The sequence below is a fragment of the Cyanistes caeruleus genome, chromosome 5 (assembly GCF_971803275.1).
Source record: "Cyanistes caeruleus chromosome 5, bCyaCae1.hap1.1, whole genome shotgun sequence".
NCBI classification, from domain to species: domain Eukaryota; kingdom Metazoa; phylum Chordata; class Aves; order Passeriformes; family Paridae; genus Cyanistes; species Cyanistes caeruleus.
Window position 1 is genome coordinate 8,898,349 of NC_141705.1, and position 23,271 is coordinate 8,921,619.

Genomic DNA, 23,271 nt, shown 5'->3' on the forward strand with positions numbered 1-23,271 from the left:
GGATGTTTGGTCTTTTTGTCTCCACTGGAACAGTGGTGATATAAAACTGACTTTGTTACAAAAGACAAAGCAGGTCAATAAAACTTTTCATCATCTAGCTGACTTGGCAATGAAACTTTCCTACCTCCTCTCCTTGGAAAGTACCAAGAAGACTCCCAGAAGATGCACTTATATGGTCACCCGTGAAATGTCCCACCTTCTTGTGATGGAACAGGAGGTGGCATGAAAAGGATATTCTTTTGCATAGGAAGGAAAATATGACAGCTAGAGCAAGACTTAGCTTCTGCCTAGGAGTATGCCCAACTCTGAGCTGAGTTAGATTCCTGCTGTTTCCAAGGGAAGAATTGCAGTAGAATGAAACAGGAACATAGATGGCCCAGTCTGGTCTTCTCTGCTTCAGAAAGGACACTCACATGTTGAGAGAGCTGCTGTCTGCCACCCTGCAGAGGAATTTTGCTTGTGGTGTGAATTGTCTGCCTGAATGCTGTGGAACAGATCGCTCAAGGTTAAATTGGATTAAACTGTTACAGCTCCACTTTCCCACGTGTGGTTTAAATTTAAACTCTATAAATTTCATGGTGAGTTATTAAAACCTTCTTGGCAAGGAGAACTCATCTCATAGGAAAAAAAATTTTCTCCAAGTTTGCAAACCCACAGGGAGGCTCTAAGTCAAGTTAACAGTGAGTTTTTCAAGTAGAGGGGAAGGAAGAGCTGAGGCATTTAATCAGTGGTGTGTGGGAGCCCTGCAGGGCAGCCTGGCCCCACTCTGCCTTGTCAGCTGCTCACCAGGTTTTCATGGTCAGCGCCTTGGTCCCACGTGCTGTGCCCAGCGGCACAGATGCTTCTGGAGCAGAAGCTGAGCACTGCGCCGTATGGCAAATTCAGAGACAGCAGGACATTCTGGGCTGGATGCATGGAAATTTTTGTAAATACTTGTCAGCATAAATTAACAAACAAGCCTTGGGAGGCCTTGAAATGTCATTCTTCCGAGAAGTTTCATCCTGCCTGTTTCTCCTGGTATCACCCAGCCATGTGGTGATCTTTTCATGGGGTGGGTGTAAAATGTCATGCTGAGTATCAGTAAAAGCCATGCAAAGATGATCACAAGTTTCACACACAGGGGTGGCCAATTGTGCGTGGATACTGCTCCTCCCTGGGCTGGGGATTACCTCCAAGAGGAATCTCTTGCCCTATTGCTCCCTGAGCCTGTGAACCAAACCCATAGAGCAGATCTCTGACAAGTGCAGGAAGAGAAACAAGTGGAAAACTGTAAGGAAAAACAGCCCTAGACCAATGATTTGTAACAGGGCAGCAGAAAAGCAGAGCTCCTTCCTGCTTCCCACCCCAGGACAGGACATTAAACAGAGCCTTGGCAAGGAAAGCACAGCAAACACACTCTTGCACCCTTCAGACTCTAAATCAGAGGACTAAACTGCAAATCATTCAGAGCTGGTTTCTGTTCTCAGCTGTCACAGCACTGCAGGAGCAACACCAGCCCAGGCTGTCTTGCTCCACAAACTTCCAAAACTTGCCTTGGATATGCTGCTGTAAATGTTCATGAGGTGCTCTGGTGTTCCCAGTGGCTGAGTGGATTTTTCAGCCCATAGTCTCCAGCAGACTCCCACATCGGCCCAGGTGGGCACGGTTGTCATCTCTGAACGGCAGAGCTCCTGCCCTCACCCTCACGGAGCCAGCAAAGGGATGAGGCAGCCACATGAGGGCTGGCTCCGGGCACAGCCGGGCCATGGAAACTGAAGAGTCCTGCCTGAACAATCCCAACTACCCATTTCCATTTCTAGATGGCTTGAGAGTGGGGAAACACTGAAACGGCCTCTCATATCCAGCTGCAATTCCAGTAGGATGCTGGCTATTTAAGGGGCTTGCCGCCATTTCCTTCTTAATTGGCAAACAGCACTGGAGCCCCGGCCGGTGGTGAATGCCCGGGCTGAGGGGCTTTGAGGGGACCCAGGCGAGGGATGAGCTCTGGCGCTGAGCCAGCTGGGTTTTTATTTGTTTGTTTCTGCTTGTTTGGGGTTTTGGTTTTTTTTAAGTGGGACTGGCTATTAGTGGAGCCGCAGCGTTCCGGGCCGGTGCCCCCTGGCCGCCCTCAGGCCCCGCTGCTCGGCCCGCACTGCGCCCGGCGGCCGCACGGGGTCACACCGAGACTGCGCCGCGCCCGCCGCCCCGGCCCACAGGCCCGGCCAGCGCCGCTCCGGGGACAAACCAAACCAAACCAAACCAAACCAGCCGCTCCGGGGACAAACCAGCCGCGCCGGGAGCCGTGCCTGCCACAGGGGACAAGCGCCGCTGCCTTATGTCTGGAGGGCTTGGGTATGGAAACACGAATTGCTGCTCTTGCTCCTGCCGGGAAAGCTGCTCTCTCCCCGCGAGGCTCGGCGGCTTCACGTCGTGGTCTCCTATGGGCTAACGGAGCATTGAAAATCTTATTTCTCACTTGAGGCAGGAGCGCTGGGACCTCCCTCGGTGCCATCCCGGGGGATCGGAGGCTCCGAGGCGCAGGTGCCAGAGCCCAGCACCGGGTGGCAGCTGCCAGCACCCGCTGGGGACAGGGGCCCCGCAGGACAGCGTGATCCCTGACACTGTGGCAGGTGGGAAAGCTTTCAGCACTTGAACCGCTTACATTTGACCCAAATATTGCGCTCTACGCTGGCTTTAACGCTCCTGCGTGACAGCAGAGCAGAGGATGGAAGGACTTGGTACTCACCCCCCTAAACACAATCGGCTTCCACGCAGCTCAGGCACTTGACCTGAAAGTCTAATGACTCGGCACAGCCAGAGCCCGGTGCTGTGACAGCAGGTAGAGCAGCCTGGCTTGTGAAAATGCTGCCTGCTCCCTGTCCCGCGCGGCTGGGACATTAACGGTGGGAAAATTGTGATTTGGCAAGAAGAACGGGAAAGAACAGCTTTTCTACATTTTAAATATGCTTGTTTTGGTGGAAGGTGACTTTAGGATGCTAGGACGTGCTTTAAAAATACTTAAAAGTCCCAGTGAAGAAAAATAACCCAACCTTGTAGCTGCTGGATGCAATGCCGGAGCAGCAGCTCATGCTCCATCAGAGCAGGGGGACAGAGGACTATCGGTGAAGAAAGGCAAACGTTTCGGTACGTGGCGGACTTGGAAGGGCTTGTGCAGATCAGTCACGGCAGAGCAGAGCCCCCGCACAGCCGGGGCCAGCGAGGAGCCGCGGTGGGGATGTCCCGGCGCGGCAGGGATGCGCTGCCTGGGCAGCAGCACAACCTCCTGGTCCCGCAGGTCACCCGAGCACCGTGCTACGAGGAGACCACGCTGGAGCCGCTCCTGCTGCCAGTCGCTGCACACAACATTTAGCACAGGGGGCTGGTGAAACAAGGAGATAAAATATGTTTGGGAAGAGCAAAACGATCAACAAGGGAGCTGGAAAAGCTGAGCGGCCAGGGATTTGGGTGATGGCTTGGATGTGCTTACACAGCCCAGGATCCCTGGGACAAACCTCTAAGATATCTCCCTGAGCAGCTGGGCAGAGACAGCCATTACTGAGTGCAATTAACTGCTTCATTACCACCTAAGCAAAACAAACTCATCAATCTCTGCTGCGTTTGCCAAAAGGAGAGACTGATACCAAGATACAAACACTGTGCTCCAGACTGCAGGCATGACCCACACCCCCCAGCCTGGCACAGTGACTCTGCACACCACACAGTGTCTGGAAGCAGATTTTAGATACCCCACACTATTTCAGGTGTGCTGACACGCTCCAGTGAGCCAGCACTAAGCACCCTCATGAGCTGAGCTGCCCCATGGTGTTACAAACACCTGCTGAGATGGAGCTGTAGGCCTAAGTGGGAGTGATGGAGGTGAGAGCAGAGTTTAGCCATTTAAGGTCCACCTTAAGGCACCTGTGCTTAGGCATCCAGAAAGTTTGAACAAGCAAAATTAAGGCCAGAGACTACTTCTAGACAAGAGCAGACTACCAGAGGGAAAGGGAACCTAGAGGGCTCTGACCACTTTCAGAGGATCAGGAGAAGCTGTGATTTTCAATCTGAAGCCCAGAACCACCACAGGCACAGAGCCATCCTCAGTTTACACAGCACAACACCCTTCTTTACAGCAGCGCAGGCATTTCCTACAAACTCTCCTCTTCCCACCAGACACATCTCTAAATAAGGCCAGGTGACAGGCAAGGAGCAGAATCTCCCCAGGCATGCAGAAGGAACAGGGACGACCAACTCTGAGATCCAAGGTTAAGCTTCAAAGGACCACTAAAACATCAGGGTCTGGAGACTTAAACATCTCTAAAACCCTTGGTCTACTGAGAAAATTAAGGTCTGAGTACAGTAAAAAGACCTGCACTTACCTCTGTGATGAGATACAAGTGATTTATGAAAGGGATTATTCATGGATGCTTGAGATAGCAGGACAGGATGAGCCAATCTCATGTTCCCAGGTATTTTAATAAGCTCTTCTGTAGGATGGAGATAACATACCTACAGCAGTGCGAGGCACAGTAACCAATGCTGGTACCCTGGTTGGCAGGGAACGATCAGGAGCACTGTGCATTGTACAAGGTTAAACTGAGGAAGGAGTTACTATACAAAATCCTACAGACTCTACTGGAGCACAGTGTTGCAACACCTCTGCTGTGGGGAGGCCCAAACAAATGCTCACAGCAGCCCCTTCATCCTGAGCATCTCTGAAGGGATGGACTGGGACAGGGGCTCAGCAGAAGTGGTGGGGGGGCAGAATCCACTTCTCATGCTCAGGCAAGGAAAGACATGGCTCCCACCTCCTGTCCTTCACAGCTGGGTAAGGATATGAATAAATCCCTGTCATGTTTAAAAAAATAAAGTTTACTTCCATCTTCTGTTGTACCTCACTCTAAGGTCTGGCCACTGTGGTTCCATGCCTGGTTCCTCAGGCAAACCGGCTGCCCTGTGTCCAGCATTTGTGAAGGAAAACAAAGCAGAAGGATCATTTCTTCTCTAGCTGCAGGCAGGGTGTGGGGAAGCAGTGATTCCACATAGCCATGCTAAGCTCCCACACGTGGCACATTGACGGTAGCCAGAGCCCAACCTGGCCTGTGTAGGAGTGATGTATTCAGCAGGACACCAGTATTAAAGAGCGCTGCAGGAAATCACAGCCAGCTCACAAGGACAGGAGAACTGTTCTTGGCAAACTGAAAAGTAATTCCTGTAGCTGATTAGGAATTGCACATAGGGAGATTTCTGTGGTCAGGGATTTTCCTTCCCGTCCTTTAGACACTGGCTTCCTAAATGGGAATGTGCTCCTCCCTGCATCCCTCTTCCTTGTGTTTGCTCCATTACCTTTCTTTTCCTGCTGCTTGTAACAGCCCAATGCCAGTGTGACTCCAGTCCTGGTGCAGGATTAGCTCTGGGGTGAAACAAGAAGGTGGAGAGCACTGGGTGGGTTTGCCAGTGCTGCTGCATCACTCCTGCACATCAGCCCACAGAGAGATCCCTCCTCTTGGTAACTTCTGGACCAGTTTATAAACTGAGACCACCAGGAGTCTTGACCTCTGTCACAGGACAGCCCCACTGAGTGCTTATTTCTAACTTGGTCCCGATATGGGTGGCTGCACCACTGTGCCTGCAAGAAGCACCTGATGTTGTGTTTGTTAAAAATACTTGTGGTCATAGGTAGAGAGCTCACCACAACAATCAGCTCATTGTTCAACAGCTGGTTGTGCACAGGAGATTTAACCTTCTCTCTCACCTGTGTTTGTTCAACTTCTGGCCATCGGTTCTGATTAGACCCCTGTCAGACTTCCCAGACCTGTGTACCCAGTGTAGGCATTTACTGATGGTGTCTGCAACCATATTTCTTTGATACATTCAATAGATTGCAGCTCTGAATAGTTCCAAGCCCTCAGTCACTCCCATGGCTTTTCCCTCACAGCAAAACACACCAGGAACATTTTTAGCAGGACAGTTGCTCAACACCTTCCCCCATTTGGTTCCATCCTCCTTTGTGCCAGGTGCTTAATCCGTTTTATAAATATCACAAATAAATGCAACCCTGCAGAGGCTGACAGAGCTGAACACCAGCAGCACAGGAGCACAGAGCAGCCAAGAAGATACGATTTGGCAAGAACAGACTTCCTCTGGCAGCTAATGCTGTGACAACATCTGAACCTTGGGGAGGCACTGGAAAGGCTCCAGGAGCAGCACACGGGGCAGAGGGTTTTATCACATGGCGCTGGTGTTCTCGGCGGCTTCTGAGCTGTTTGATCTCAGAGGAAGTGCTTTCATAATTGCGTGATTTTGGGTTAATGATTTTTCTGTTTAAAAACAACCAAATATTATTTAATGATTGGTAGTTATTTGCATATAGAACACGCTATGAGAATTATTTGTTCCATGAATGGGAATTTGAGATTTCCAGGAAGTGAACACTTCTTTTCCTTTTCATTTCTTACTGCAGCAAGCAAGCAGAAAATACATATAAAAATATAATCAGCAAGCAAAAAGACAACAGCCTTTCTGTCCCCTCCACCTGCTAAGGAACAGTGTTTCTTTAACACTGGATGGGAAGAGAGAAGTAGCACACCCAATGGGTTTTCTCCAAGCTCATTGAAAATACCCTCAATGCAGTAGGTAAGACAACATCTTGCATTTTTGGAAGTTGCTTTTAGCAAAACAGCCTGTGGATAAAAACCTTTGGGCAGTGTCCCTTGGGCTGTCAGCTCCTTGGCTTCTTCGTCCAGCCTGGAGAGGTCCCTGATCTCCAGCTCAGGGCTGCACCACCTGTGGCCTTGTGCCTGGTGGTGGCAGAGGCTGACACTTGTGTTGGGTACTTTCAGTAAGCACTCTATGCCCTTATGCTTTCATACTTTTCACCAGCCTGAATTTTGGATTCTTTACTTTGTTCTTGTTCCAGTGTAAGTCAAAAGTTGCACAGAGGCAGCATCTGGATGCAAGTCTACATCCTCGGGTTTTCACAAAGCACCTTTTTGACACAGACTCTAGACACAGACATATTTCAAATGCTCCCTACAGGAAAGGAATATGGAAACATTTTTCCTGAGACTCAGTTTAGAGTCTAACTCCAGTAACATTCCTTTAAAGAGAAAAAGAAAGAGAAAGGGCAGAAAGCAGAATGTGAGGAACAAACATGACAAAGAACACCTGTCAGGTATACAGGTGGACAAAGTTTTCCTGCTTTGTTCTCCAAGCAAGGCTGATGTTCTGTCCTGAAACAAACTCTAAAAGACATGGCAATGAAAGGAATAAAAGAAGTCACTGAATTAATTAGTGGTAGCTTTATATTTTGTTCCAGGACACAAGACATTTGGACCAAATTAGATGAATTCTCTCCTTTGAACAGAGCTGCTTTACATGGGAAGTGCAGCAACTCACTTCATTAATTTTTTTTAATTAAGGAAGAGTTATTGCTAGACAAAATAGTTACAATCACTGGCTCAGACCTTTAAGTTCTGGTCCCCAAAACTTGTAGCTTTCCAGCAGCTACAAGTCCTCCTAGACAAAAGCAAATGGTTCAGAGACAGACATCCAGGACTTTGGGACTACTTGGGGTTCAGTTTTTGCTATATAATTTCCCAATATTTGAGAGCATCATGGAGTAGTTTCTTTTATTTATGAACTTGGAGTGATTATTTTTCTGTTTATATTTTCAATTATTAATTTCCATCTTTCTGCAGATAAGCCAAAGAAAGTGAAATCAATTTAAGAAACCAAAACAACCCGAAACTGGCAGGCTTTACTACTGCATAATAAACAGAAAAGATGCTAGTGAAGCAGCAATCACAAATGATCTTGACCAGAAAAAATAATTACCAAGTCCCTCAAAATTTGATCTCAGAGGCTCCCCAAACACAGAAGATGCCATGGTACAGGTCCTTTGGTAATAAAGCCAAGATAATCACACTGCTCTTAACATACCTGAGAGGTGCCTTCTCATCACCAAGGATCTGACTGGGACAGTCCATGCAGAACCAGTGGCCCAGCCCTGGAATGCTGAGGGACAACTTTCTTCAAATTGTCCAAAAAGGCTGAAGCACTTGTGTGTCATTTTCAGACACATCTCTTATGAAAGACAAGGTATTTTTAACATGCTTTACAGGGCATCATCAGAGAAGTTACCAGTGCAAATGCCATTCAGGACTAGTCTTGAATTTATCTAGTCTCTTATCATCATCTTCCACTGTACTGACAGGCCCATTGGAATCATAGCCTAATTCCAGCTAAAAACCTGAAAGCTGGCCATTGGTGAAATATTATGGGGAAAGCAGTTACCTCAAACACCCTCCCTACTGCTGTTTTATACCATTTTTATTAACTCAGTGAATAAAAAAGTCATGGTCACCAAGATTTTACTGCCCTGCAAAGAACTATGTAGAAGTGCAGAAATACATAAATAAGACTTTCTAGAGTAAGACATGAGTTTAAGTGCTTGCTTAAGCGGTGTGAGTGCCTGGCCTGGGGTTATTTTCAGAAAATAAAATCTCTGTATTATGTGAGGTAGTTACAGGTTGAGGTAGTTACAGAGCTTGCTGGCTCTGCCATTCCCAGGCACAGTGGTCCCTCACATCCTGGGCTGTGGCAGAGACTGCATGCTCCTGAGCAGGAGCAGATGGGAGTGTCACCCAGCAGCTGGACATGAGCAACAGCCCCTCTGCAGTCACTTGTACTCGCAGGCAACTCTCACTGCTCCTCAGGGGTGGGAGGCTGAGAGGCCCCACTGCTGGTTGCTTTGGACACAGGATTTTCCCTTTTGCAGTCAAGTTCAGTCAGAGCCCCAACAGGGCCTCTGGTGGCTGTTTGCAGAGAAAAACTGAGAAGAAAAATCAGCTTCATACCTTTGAGTGAAACATGAGGGAAAAATTGTTCTTTACACTTCACAGCCTTCATGTTTAGTGAAAACAAGAAATGAAATGAGTTCATGAAAGACTAATTGCCCAGTTTGTTTTATGCATGAGCCCCAGCATTCCTAGCACATGCAGTTACAGCTTGTTTTCAAAGAGTCCAATTACTTCATTAAAACATCATCTTCACACTTCCAGAGCTGCTTTAACAAGTCTTCTCTTCTTCATCCTTCTGGCCTATTATTTTACCATTTTTTGGTTTAAGAGCAAAGGAAAAAAGAGCCAAATGGCAGTATCTATAATTTACTAACAGCTATTAAAACCTGAGAATTAGGATCTATCCTTTCTCTGCCACAAAGTAAAAGAATACTGCAGGACTTTAAACACCTTGGTGCAAGACCCATGGCATCTCAGGCAGTCAGGAAGGACCTGTGTGGCAGGATGCTACTGCAGGTACAAGGATAACAAGTGGTCTGAAACAAGCCTGTGCATGGAAACTTGAAGGGAAAGATCAGGAAGCAATAAAGATGAAAGCTCCTTTAGTTGTCTTAATATTTCACCATGTGTAAGATATCTACAGGGGCCACAGAATTAGTTTATACAGAGCAGAAACTGAAAGCTGAGTGATGGGGTGGGGTAAAGTGTGAAAGAGAAGGAAAAAGAGCTAAATCTCCCCTCCTCAAAGAAGTCAAAAGGATGCCTACAGAGATGATTTCTTCCAGACAAGCAACAAAGCATAATGCAGTGAAATGCTGTCATTAGAAAATAGAGTTCACAGTAAGCTTTTGACTGCAGTACAAACCTTGGTTACAAATGAAGATGTTTGAGCCATCACAATCCCTCTGACGAAGCAGAAAACAGGAGCCTCCATGCCTGCCTGTGCAGGAACAGAGTGCTGCAGTCTTGGCACTGGCAGAGATGCTATCGGGGGTTGCCACGGAAACCAGTGGATGCAGCTCCAGCAGCTTTGACTTTGCATGAACTGAGAGTTCAGCGAGGCACTGAGAGCAGGTTCCTCCAGCTCCAGGCAGGACTGCGATGTGTTTGAGGCTTTTGAGGCTTTCCTACAGTCAATCTCCTGCTCCCACAGCCCACCTTTCCCATCTCTCCACCCGAGTATAAGCACAACCACAGCCTGTTTCCCTCCTCCTTCCTTTGAGCTCAGAAAATGCACACAGAGGTCATGCCTCACCCATCACTTCCATCCAGGTTCCTTCTCACAGGGATGCTGTGTGACAGCTTTTCAGTCTGTTTGAATGTTCTGGACAGGGGTATTCCCTGAAAGCAGAGGTATTTTACTAAATTTCCTTTCCACTGCAGAGGAAGCCTTGATATCCACCTGCTTGTACAAACCCAGAGAGAGCTGGAAATGCTGTACAATTTGTACAGACCTAGAAAGGATTACTCCAGAGTTTACTGTAATTATTTTTTTTCCCCCTGGAAAGAGCCGCAATTCAGAAGGGAACTGCCATACAGGAGAGTCCAGCACGTGAATTATCGCCGCCTTTGCCAACACTGTTCTTACCTTATTATCCTCTTCACTCCCATTGTAATATCCCCAACAGGAAAACTGCTGTGGAACATATTGTATTCTGGAGAAATCCCCTCTTTGATTAAAAAGTCCCTTTAGGATAAACTTGTACTGTTCACTTTTTCATACACACCTGAAGGCAGCATTATTTTCCCATAAACATTATGCATGTTAATTCAAATGCAATCTTACATTTGTGTGCAGGAAAGTTTCCCCATTGTTGCACCACTGAAGCCGAGATCTCAACATCATAGACTTGCAGTAAGTTTTCTGTTCAGTGAAATGGCATCCCAAAGCCAGGCAGCATTAAGTCCTCTGGAAACGAAAATTAATTCTCATAAAACCTTTAACAGCTGTATTTCATACAGGGGGCAGAACAAAGCAGCACTGGGCATTTATGCTTCCCAAGGATAACTGTGCACGGAGATCCAAGGAACACTGTTTTCACTTTGTATTTTGTAGCAGATTTGTATCCCCCACAGGAAAGATTATTCAGATGTGACACAGGCAGATCAAACATGCCTGATGTGTGAAGTGGCCATTGACACAAGATATTTTGGGAAGGGAGATTTTCAGCTGGTGGCAAGAGATAGCACAAGGCAATGCTAAGTGACAGGCTGGTGTTCCAGATCTGATTTTCCACCCCCTCACTGTATGGGTGACTTCCATTTCCAAATTTAAACTAATTTCATTTGTATTACTTGCCATGTGAGAAAGAGTTCAGGCCAGTTTGTTTGACAAGATGGCAGCTGTCACTCCATGTAAACAGACCCCAAAATGAAAGAGCAATCCAGCACATGGAAGTAGAAAGTCCTGACACTTTAATTATCTGAAGAGATTACAAGATGAAAGTCTTCCTTGAGGCAAATGTATATTAGTATTGATATAGTCATTGTGCTTTTCAGTAAGAGAAATAGGAGTCTGTATTTACATAAGAAACTATAGTGTCTGAGATCTTTAAATATCATATTTATGGAAATGATTCTGAATTACAGCATTTACAAAATAAAAACAAGCTTAAATAAATATTCAGTGCATTAAATAAGATTTTTTTTTTCCACAGAAGCAACTTTTTGTGCATATTTATTTCACAATTGAAGTTTGTTGCAATATTTTTAATCCTATAAAAGAGGCATTAAATTTCTTGTGTTTTTCTGGTTTTTTTTTTCCTAAAAATAAAACTGCAATAATCATTGCAATGTGAAGCCTGAGATTTAAGCCTGAATAAGTATCATTGCTTGCACCACATCACCCACCTTCCACCAATCACCCAACCCCATGCCTTTCCAAACTCTGATGAATGCAGACACTCCAACCCAAGAATTTCATGAGAAAGATTTCAGGGAAATAATAATAATAAAAAATATAAATAAGTGAGGATAACACATCAGAGCTGACATTGTCTACAAACAGCATCATAAGGCTTGTGCATTACACATAAACTAAGTGAAGCTGTTTCATCTCAATAAAAATGACAGTAGTGCCAAACTTCAGCACCCTTATATGGCTCATTAACACTGAACAGTAAACAACTGAGCAAAGGGAATGTCCCCAAAAAATAAATAAAATTTTTGAAAAAAATTAACACTGGCCAGTTTTGCCTTATCATTTTGAGTGACGACCTTTCTCGAGCATGATACCGCAAACAACTTCCTCATCCATTTTTGTATTTATCACTTTGAAACACAGTGTGTAACACCACAAGTCAGGAAAGGGGGCACAGTAAAGAGCTCTTGATCTTGTTTCCTCTGTAACCACAGCACACACTGTCTTGCTTTTCATGTGGCCAACTCAAAGCAGGTCCAAATGCCTTTGAAACCTCAGTACTCAGGGAGCTCTTACTGCAAATAGTTCGTGCAAGATCATAGCATGAATCCGTGTGAGTCTTATTTCTTTCCTCTCTGAGTGGAGATAAGAATTATTCCCTGGTGTTTCAAATAAACACAAATGTCTTCTGAGTTGTTTGTATGAGTGAAGTACCAGTATGCACTATTTTACATGGTTACTCTGCCAAATGTGGACAACAAGTACCCTTCTCTGGCTGACCATTCTGTAAGACCTTTTGGATATCTCATTACATATTTGCCTTTTAAAAAAACCCAGTATTATGGGAGAAATAATTTGTCTTGTCTACTAAATTTTGCTGCCAAACTGTTAAAAATATGTACTTTAATATGAAATAATTTATTTGGTAACTTCTTCTAAAGTTCGTTAAGTTTTAAATGCTGATATAGAAACCAAACCTCTGTGTCAGACTTGTATTAACAAGATTTAGCATAAATGATTCAGATTATAAATACTTCCAAAACTCCAAACTATGGAACTCGAAGTTGTAAAAATTTTTAGAAGACAACTTGGAGTTATTGCTCTGCTCGGTAAATGAAAGGCGACAGAAATATACTGTTTTAGGGCTTTAGTACTTCCTATGGGATTCACTGAAAATTTTGCCTTTGTAAATACTGAATACAGATTTGAAATAGATTTCCTTTTATTAATCCTATCATAGGTAGCAAAAATCTAGAAATGGGGAAGTTAAACGGCAGCAGGTGGGAGGGTGCTGATGCCCATAGCCATGCTGGGATTGCAGTGGGCACAGGAGTGTCTGAGCTTTGGGACTGATCCGCTAGGGATGGACTAATTAACTGGCTACTCTGTTCCTAGCATGTAAGATAAGCAGCAATGCCTGTTCAATTCTCTGAGCCCTATTTCCTTCCACACAGTGCATTTGTTCTGCATATGGCATCGTAACATTAATGTCATAAATTTATGGAAGACTGTACTGTAGCCTTAAAGCTACAGACGCTTCGTAGTTCCCTTTAGCAGCTTAGTAAAATGCAATAAAAACTGTCTGTACAAAATTTATAATAATGGATGTCAAAGCCTACGTGCCCTCACTGGGCCTCTCTTTCAAGTTAATTCTTGGCTTAGGTCAAAGATACCAGTCCATGTAAGACTCCAGAAGACACACCAGTAGTTTAATATGTCAGATACCAGCTCTGTCACTATAGAAGGGAGTGACATGGAACATGTAACAGTGAGTGCAAACACGGACAGGCTTCATCTGGCCATAACGAGGTAATGGAGCGGAGTGGGAGGAACAGCGGGAACAGAAGATCTGAAAAATAAGAGGGAAATTTCTCTTCAGTTCCTCTGAAGAACAGGATGGGGTAAAATTGATTTCAAGGGAGGGGAGAGAAGATTGTATGAGCTGGCACCAGCATAGTCCTCAGCACAGCCAGTGAAGGGCCCCAGCAGGCAGGGGTTTATCTGGATGGGCCCAGTCCCTCTGGTGAGGGTGCCCAGCACTGACAGGAGCCAAGGCTGGCCTGTCCACCTCTGCAAGTCACAGGGGAAGGCAGCTCCATCAGATGTGCAAAGAAGCATCTCCCCCTTGGTTTTGAAGAAAGACTAGGGGAATATTTGTGACTATCTCCAAATTTCATATTCCTGCAAGTCCACTACGTGGTTAATGAAAGCAGCAGTTCTCTACCCTCTTCCTTTCTGAAGTGTACACCAGCCAGCAAGTGAAATGGGATTGCAGATTTCTGGCTTCCTGTGGTACATGACTGCTTTTTTTCTCCCTCACTCCCTCTCCCACCCCCACAAACTTGCAAACCAGCAGCCCTACACATCAGAGGCTGCAAAGGTTTGGAAAGAAAGCAAAGGGACACACTGCAGCTGAGCTGTGTGTGCATCACCCCTGGCACTGCAGGCTGCCCTGGCTCATTGGAGTAGTCCAGAGTGACTGTGTGCTGGGGTGGGCAGTGTTCTAGGATCTCAGCAGGGAATTCTGCCTTTAGCTTTATACAGCTTATTGCTGTATAAAAGTCAAACCCCTCCCCAACCCTTTGTAAACATAAGCTGAGAGCTGGCAGCCTAGGCACACAAAAGCACCTGTGAACTGAGAACCCTGGCTGAGCACACACATTTTGCTGTGCAGCTGGGTTCTGTGGTACATATGAATTTGCTGCTCTCGTTGGTGGGTCGTTCCTCACGTGTCTGAGTCATTACCTTGCCACAGCTCCGACAGTGGTGCTTCCTGCGAATGACTGTGAAAGGAGCCTTGCATGCAGTGCAGTAGCTGCAGACTTCATCTGGAACCCAGTCAGGAGGATCTGTCAGAAACACAGCAACAAAAGGAAACAAAAACAAACACATGATTACCACATCCTCAAGGAAGTAGGAAGAATAAACTATAACAGCAGCTGGTTTCATCTGCATTTCTCCAGGTTTGCTTTGCAAACAGTGGCTGAGTGAGTTCAGGATGCCCAGGAGGGCTCAACTCCTCTCTTCTCTGCTAGGCAGCCACCTTTAGGCAGAGCACATCAGGCATTAAAATGGCCCATGACAGCTTTGGATTTGAAATAAAATCTATCTCAGTCAAATGCAAGTGGCAAGGAAAAGGAGAAAAGCAAAATAAAGTAAGAAGACAAGAGATTATTAAAGCAGAGCTGGATCACAGGTGTTTTTCTCAGTGCCATCCACCATCAAAACAAGCTTAGAGCTGAGATCATTCCCAGCCTCTTCAGCCTTTCCTCCCGAAAGGCCAACTGCTTTTCTGCAATTAGGCAAGCAACTATACAGGTAATAAACCCAAAGCCTGATTACCATCTGCTAAATTATTAGGACTCTTACTGGAAGTCACCAGTAACTACAGCAAAACCACAAAATCAAGTGTACAAGGCTTAGCAGAGAAAGAACGTGCCCATTATCACAAACAGCATGTTTCAGTTGTTTATGCCTCCTGTGAGCTCTCCAACCTCCCATAAAAGACAAGCAGGGAAATGATTTGGTTTTGGCAAGGCAGAAGGTACCGGGCTCCCTTCTGTCGAGCTGTTTCTGCTCACGACAGGCTGACATGACCTCAGAGAGTCTGGAGTTAAAAGTGTAGAAATGATGAAGCTTACAATTTCTACAAGTGTAGAAAAGATGAAGCAAGTGTAGAAATAATGATGCTTAATTAAGTTGGTAAAAATCTGATGAGTGCAAAACAAGTTTTGTCCAGAAGGAATCTATGGACATGGTGAACATCAACTGCTGGGTGTATTTATCTAAGTTCCCTGTATGCAGCTTCTTTCTAAGTATTATGTACAGTTTGCAAGCCATGCAATTGCTGATTTATAAACCTGACAAACAAGATCCCTGCCTCAAGGAGCATACTATCAAACAACAAAATATATGGTGCAGTTAATGCAGAGGTTTAGAGGGCTATAGCTACAGGCAGAAAGATAATTAGATGAAAAATCCACTGCTTTGTTCCAACATAACTATGACCACTTTTCCTGTGTTTGTCACATTGCAACATTTGTCAAATTAAACGTACAAAGGATAGAGCATTCAATGTAAGAAACTGCTCATAAAGCAGATTAACAAAAACAAAGAGAACTTAGAATTTAACTCAGCTTTTATAGGCTTTTCTAAACTATTTTAGAGGTTGAACTAGCTTAAGGAAGCTACCCTTCACTTAATGAGCACATTGGTCTGATAAAGGTTACACCTACAGGGCTGGTAGCCAAACCCAGAAGTTGATGTGCAGAGAAATGACCGATACGGTAAAAAAAAATGGAGATTGCACACAGAAGCCTTCAGCTCGTCCCTGAGAACAGTTCACCAGAAAATGTTCTGTGGGGACACAAGGCTACAAATTGCTGGTTCAAAGGCAGGGTTTCCTTCAGCAGCAGGGAGATGCAGGACTGCCAGCTTAAGTCAAGCATTAATAACACTGGAGCCAAGAGATTTTTCTTTCCAGTTCTTTTCCTTTTCTGCAACCTCCCTAGATACTACGTGTATCTTGCCTAGTGAATCTTACTCCTAATATCAGTTTATGATGCAGATTTTAAAAATTTTGTCACTTTTTGTGATCTGAAACCATGGCAAGCCTGATGGAGCATCCCCATGTTCTCCATCCAGGAGGCCCCTTGGGTTATCACATATATCCAAAACAAAAACCAGAAATGTGAACCAATAACAATGTTCCTGTTTAAAACTTGTCTCTACATAGATTATGTTTCTGGGGATTTAACTATCCATTAATTCTCACTCATTTTGAAGACAGCAAAATTTAGGAAGTTATTCAATCTCTCTGCCACCAGGTCTCCCTCTGCAGATCAGGTGAAAGCAGGCTTGGTAAGATGCTCAATTAGATATTGATGTTTTATCAACTGCATTGCAGTGTGGGCTACCAGGTTCAGATAATTACTGATTTTAATATTCACAGAAAAGCCACAAAAACACAGGCCCTTTCTGTACCCCCTGCAACATCCCACTGTGATGTGCCACTTCTACAGCAGCTGGAGCCATCATCACTCCTTCCCTCAGATCACAGGTAAGCCACACACATTATAAGCCAACACAATCCCACCACAAAGACTCTAGAACTCATTAAGAGAAAGCACCTTTCTTACCAGGTGTTTAATTTTTGGTTTGAGTTTTTTTGAGGGGCTTTTTTTGTTTGCTTTTTTTAGGCAGGAGGGGGAAGACGGAGTTATTTTTTCTTCCCGCCTCCCTATATTTTTCTGTTGTTGCCCTTGAAGTGCAATGCTGAAAAACTTATTTTTTAATTGATCTTCCATGGATTTACCTCCATGCTAAACAGAAAGAATAACTGCAATAAAAACCCCAAAACCCAAAAACATCCCCAAACAAAAACATCCCCAAACAAAAACTAAGCAAACAAAACCAAAAAACCCACCCAGCAAATTTTGATGATGACCTTAAACTAATAATAATCATATAATTCGTAATTTACAGAATCACTTGACTGACAGATGAATTAATCTTAAAACTTTGGTTTTGTAACTTTGTTTTTGTAAAAAATAATTCACAACTCATTGGCAACACACAGAAACAGTACAACCTTCTCCACAAAACACTCTCCCACAGCAGAGGAACTCTCTCTGCCTCCACATTGGTGTCACTTCAGCTGATTCACTAAATTAATGTGTCAGTAGGGTGGCTAAAGGGCACATTTTCCCCCAGACAGTGGCTCATCAGCAGGGGTGCACAGCCAGTCCTGTGCTCCACTGCCTCAGGGGGTTTAGTGCCCTCCCAGATCTGCAGCACTGCAGCACACCCCCAAATAGTAACACTTGGTTATGTAACAGCTTTTAACATTCAAAATGCTGTACAAATGTAATTGCTTTAATCCTCATCACCCAGCTACAGTCAGTGTGTGGGGAGAAATCAGGAGAGGGATGTCTTGCACAAAATCATAGCGGTGTGGCACTGAAGTAACATTTGAAATAGGGAACTTAGGCCCACTACCCCAATGCCTTTCCTTCCAGCTGTCTGAAAATGGCCTTACACCCACTACAAACACAGAGTTGTGAGATTATGCACTTAGAAATAAAATGTAGTCCTGGACTGGAGCCAAAGCGCTCACCCTGGCAGGAAGGATGAAGTCCTGATGATTCTGTCTCTTTGAGCCCATACAAGCCCTGGTGGCCACAGGATCCCACCCCTCGGTTTCCTTCCCCAGCCTCATCTCGCTCAGCCTCGGGAGCGGCCTCTGACTTGCACACGACTGAGTCACCGGCTGTTTATAGAACAGGCTTTTGAAACATTCTCTGAGGAGCCCTCTCAGGAGGGGATAAAGCTTCAATGTGAGGAGCGGAGAGCGCGTTACACGAATTAAACCCCGAGCATGAGCCTGAAGATGTGCTGGAAGCAGGGCAGCAGCTCCTCATCCACAGGCTTTTCATGTTATAGTCCTTCTCCAGGCTACGCCGCTCCATTAGCTCTGCATGCTGCAGCAAATAGCAACATCCAGTCTCTAAAGCATTATCTGCCTGTGCCTCGGGGATTTGGACAAGGAAGGGAGGGAAAACCTTGTTCCTGGGCTAATTGGCCCAGTGCTTTATCATGCAGTGAGAGTTTGGAGAAGTCTGCTGGGAAAGGGATGAAGTCCACAGCACAAACATCAAAGATGAGGAGGAAGGGAAGGAAGGGATTAATGAGACAGACTACAGATACAAATTTTAGACGAAAACATTAAAAGCATGCACAGAAAAAAAGGCAGAGAAATGAAGAGAAACAAGTGTTTAAATGAATAAGAAGCTTAGAGAAAGGAAAAGGCACAAGATAAAATGAAATAGTGTTAAGACTGAAAAAGGCTCTTAACTATTCAAACATCTTGCATTACAATTTCTCATAAATAATGAAATGTTACAGTCTTTTTATTTATTCTGTAGCTTTTATCATTCACCTTTACATGTCTTTACTATCTCATTAGCTAAAAACGTTTTCTGCTCCTAAAGTCAGATAAATCCAAGATGCTGGAGCTTTAAGAAAACCATAATCACGGACAAAAAAATTAATAAATAAATCGCAGACACTGTAAATTGTCAAAAAGAATACATTAATTAATTTGGCTTAAATATGTGCATTAGACCTAATCTCAGAAAATTAGATCTAATCTCAAAAAACCAGGAAGATCATCTCTCTGTTACAGAACACAAGAAGAAGAGAATACGAACCTGAATCCATCAGCTATGATGGTTGAAACATTAGCCCAGAAAGCTGAAGTTTTTTGTGTGGTGCTGAAACACAAGAGACTGATGTGGAGAGAGACAAACAACCCCAGAAGTTGTTGGAGCTTTCAGAAGGGCCTAGGCTAGCAAATCTATACTCTGGTAGGAAACAGATCAGAAACATGCACACCACAACTCCCTGTTGAGCAGCTGCTCAACCCCAGCTTGTGGTGGTGCTTGTGTTACAGCCAGACAATTCAGAGAAAAGACCCCTTTCTGCATCTTTTGTTTTTATCAAGTATTCCTAAGGCAGAACTCCAACTGAAAGTTCCTCCTGCACTTTTGTGTGTTAGATTTCAGAACACATCATGCAAAATAAACCTGATTATACTTCTACCAAACTAACCTGCAGAGGGCTGCTCCAACAGCAGCCTGTGGAACTGACACCGCTGCAGCCGTCACAGTGCATTACCCTCACAGCTGAAAAAAGGGTCACATGCACTTGCTGGAGCTCTTCTGATAAAAGCAGGATTGTAAATTCTCACAGTTTTAAGCATAGAATGTAGAAAACTAAGGTGACTTGACTTTACTCCTCACTTTAACTGCCATTTTCAAGGAAAATGAACCTTTTTTGTCCCTCATCACACCTGATTTTCCAACATGTCATTCTGGGCAATCTCTGACTTTGATGTAAGATTTCTAAGAGGCAATTGTACAAAAGTAATCTTTGTCTTTGCTCAGCAGATTCAGTGCTGATTACAGCCAGCTTGAATTTTTTTTAAAAAATAAATTTTATGCTTAACATAATTTGATGAAAATTTTAGGAGTAAGGGAGAACAGACGTACAAACTTGTTAGCTTCAGCTCTGGTCAAATAGCTTTCTTAGGATGGAATTTCTGTGCAAATCCAGAAAGCTTTCACCAAGACACAGACCTTTGCAAACTTGGGCTCAAGCCTCTGCTCTGCCTGTTTCAGCATCACCTTGAATGAGATCGTTCTGTGTCCATTCAGTCCAGGTACATGATCAGCAACTGGTTCTTCGGGCAAAATAATTATTTATATAAAATGGAACAACTCTCACAGAAAACACTGGTTTCCACTGAGATGTGGGTCAAATTTTTACTTTAAATCAGATGGAGCAGAGACTTGGATCTTCCATATAACCATTAGTAGGAATATTCTCTGTAAGACCTACCAATAATTATAAAACAGAAAGAATTTGATAATGTAGATCTACATAAAATTTACCAGAACAGTCAAAACATATATTTATTAGACAAAAAGTTTCAAACCTAATCAAAATCCCATTTAAGACGTTACAGAGTTGAATAAGCTTGTTCTTTACAGTATTTAGGGGATGTTTTCCCTTAAGTACTGTGAGGAAGTCTCAACAAGTTCCACATAGTGCCAACAAGAGCAATAGTCTTTGAGAAGGGAAAAGGCTCTGAGCCAATTCTTAAAATGTAAGTCAGATTGAATTATTGCACTACAACCTAAAACCCGTAAGAATCCTGTAATTCCACACTGCATGATTAAATACGTTCAGTTGATTATAAAACATTGCCTCCATATGGAAATTTGATGCTAGATTCCTCTCACACAGTGTAAGCAGAGCTGCTGAAAAAGGACAAAGTGAAAAGTTATATGGACAGAAGATGTTTGGCCACTGAACTGTGCAACAGTTTAACTTCATTTACAAGGTGTTGCTGGTCATCATTCTAAACAACAGAGTAACCGCAGGCACATGGAGGACAAAAGTAAAAAGAAAGCATTTCAGCTGGGGCTGACAGCTATTTCAAGAGCCATGGTGATTATATTCTGCACATACAGGAGCATGGGTGGGTTTTTCTGACCCAGTGACTTCTCGCTGCAACAAGAACAAGAGTTTGAGCCTTGAGATTGTGAACTTCTGAGTTGTGCTTGTGCTGCTGGTTAGAGAGCAGTCAGGGCCAGGATGGCAAAGGAGAAATTGTGTGTTCTGTGAAGCAAACAGATGCTAACACTACTTGGCACAAACAGGTATTTGTACTGGCAGCCACAGCAAATCCATTATGTCTGCAGCTTTAGGTAGGTGGTAGCAAGCAAGGCAGTTCTGTACAGATGCTAGAGGGATAAGGAATGAAAATGCACGTACGGCTGCAGAGAGAGCTGAGATGCTAGAGCAAATATTTTCATGGAGCACCAACAGCTTCATAATTCTTGCTGGTTTTCCTTGAGGAGAAGCTTCAGATTTCTAGGTATCTCATGCTTATTCCAGGACAAGAAGTGTAACTCACTTTCTTAGCCTGCCTTTAACTTCATTAAACGGATAATTAAAAATATTCCCATTTCCCTCAGTTGTAACAGATCAATCCTCCTGATAATAAGTTATCCCAAAATACATGCACAGTAAAACTCAGATTTGCCTAAGTTTAGTATTAAAATCATCAAACTCACAAGGATAAATATAATGCTCCCAAATATGGTGAGCAGGGTTGCACTTATGCTTGGTCCCATTAACAAACTGATAGATGAAAACATAAAAAGGCAGTAATTTTGAAACCAAGAAAGTTAAGAAGTTACTCTCTGCATGTGTACACCTATGTACATACATGGGAATCTGCTGGCAAACACAAAGCAAGTTTTCTGTTACGGCTAGAAATATGATGCTAGATGCACAAATGGCAGAAAGACAGCAAACTTCTACTTCCCCAGTGTTTGGTCTTTCTAAAGCTGTACTGCATCAGAGATCAAGAGAGAGCTGTGTCATTTTTAATATGCAGTATTAGGATGCATTTACACCATGTTAAATAAAAGCAATTTTCTTACATTTTCAAACACAGAAGTTTCCTTTATGTTGTGTGTGACCCATGCTGCCCACTCTCAGCCAGCTCCCATCCAACAATGGTTTGTCCAAGCTGGAGCTCAGGAACTTCCCAACAAGGTCCTTCCTGTGCTGGTTTGAAGCTCATCAGAGCACAGGGAGAATGGCAGCATCATGGAAGGTCCCAGCCCACAGGCCCCATCTGCTCTTACTGCAATTCAGAGCAAGCACCACTGGCAGCCAAGAGCCCAACCTTTTGGCCCAGTTGCAGCCTGCCACTACAATTTGCTTTGAGTTTATACACAGAACTTTGTACCCCACTGGCCATCACCTCCATCATACAACCAGGACAAGAAACTTCACTATATTTAAAAATTACTTACTGAATATTGTATAGATTAATATTCTACCATAGGAAAATAAAATTTGTTTTACATTATCTTCCTATAAATATAAATATAAAAAATACTCCACGAAGTATAAATGTATATACTTCCTTGACAATAATCTTACACCATTAGGACAATAAAGATTAACATATAGAGCACACGCTCATGCTTTTGTTTTGGAATGCCAATTAATCTGTAGTTTATCATATTTCAACCTTCAGAGGGTCACAGGATTTAACTCTTAAACCCTTGCCAATGTCAGTTGGCTCATAATAAACATTCATATTTGTTTTATGGGCCAGACCAGCTGGTGGGTTTTATATACAATAAGAATGAGAAATCTGACAAAAACAAGTGATTCATCTTCATAATGTGAGTAGAGGCTGAAACCTTCAGTACAATCTTAAGGTCATTTATTTGTTCAGGCTGCTGGGCTTGCTTTCCATTTTGGGGGGTTTAATACTATTGATTGAATACAATCTAAAACATTTGCTACATTCAGTTAGAGGGATTTATTTGATAACAGGGAAGAGCTTTCCTGCCAGGTAGTTGGCTGGACCTTCTCAATTTGATACACACTCTGCCACAATGGCAGAAGTGTAAAGCTACTGATATGCTCCTTTGCTTTAAATTATTTTCACTTTCAGCTGAAATAATTGAGTGACCTGAGGTATAGAATTGACGTACAAAAAAGGACTTAATTAACTTTGATGCAATGCTCTCAGTCTTTGCGTTGAATCCATTTACAGTGATAATTGTGGTGCATTCCTGTACTCCTGTTGATGGCCCATGGCCCAGATTTGGCCTGAAGGACAAACACATCAGGCTCACTACAAGAAATACGGAACAATGTTCAAGCACCAAAAGTTACCTTATCTACCAGACATCTTCCACCTGTACCCAAACATCACCCAAAGTCAGGGGCTGTTCCTGCCACAGTGGCCAGCAAAAACAAGATACACAGGGAGGTGTTGTAAGGGAGAAAGGGCACATGGCTGATGAGGTTAAAATCTTGGTGGAAGTTTATGCCTCATGCTGGATAGCAAAACCATGTATCAATTTAGCTATCCCCGCATATCTCAGCAGAAAAAATCTGCACAGTGTTGCCAGCAATGACAACTTGTGACCTGAAGGGACAGGGGATTGGCATTTATTGCAGATGAGGAGTGTTTCTAAAGTTCCTACAAATTCAGTAAAATTGGCCACCTTCAGATGTTCTTTTTAGTAGACTTTCTGTGAC

At 43.9% G+C, this 23,271-nt stretch overlaps 2 protein-coding genes across 9 annotated transcripts in view; both read right to left on the reverse strand.

Moving 5' to 3' along the window:
- LOC111928252 (uncharacterized) overlaps nucleotides 1-2,169 on the reverse strand; it is a 40,757-nt gene extending 38,588 nt beyond the window's left edge. Inside the window, exon 1 of the mRNA XM_086889004.1 lies at nucleotides 125-2,169. The gene's annotated coding sequence lies outside the window, so the exon portion shown is untranslated. The remainder of the gene's footprint in view (nucleotides 1-124) is intronic.
- Nucleotides 2,170-11,169: 9,000 nt separating this feature from the next.
- The window catches only part of ZFYVE28 (zinc finger FYVE-type containing 28), a 145,960-nt gene continuing 133,858 nt past the window's right edge, over nucleotides 11,170-23,271 (reverse strand). For all 8 annotated transcript variants that reach the window (XM_023925626.2, XM_023925625.2, XM_023925628.2 and 5 more), the window contains 2 exons: nucleotides 14,383-14,486; nucleotides 11,170-13,486 (listed from right to left, as the gene is read on the reverse strand). In XM_023925626.2, the coding sequence (XP_023781394.2) occupies nucleotides 13,355-13,486; nucleotides 14,383-14,486 (236 nt within the window). In that variant the 3' untranslated portion in view covers nucleotides 11,170-13,354. The remainder of the gene's footprint in view (nucleotides 13,487-14,382; nucleotides 14,487-23,271) is intronic.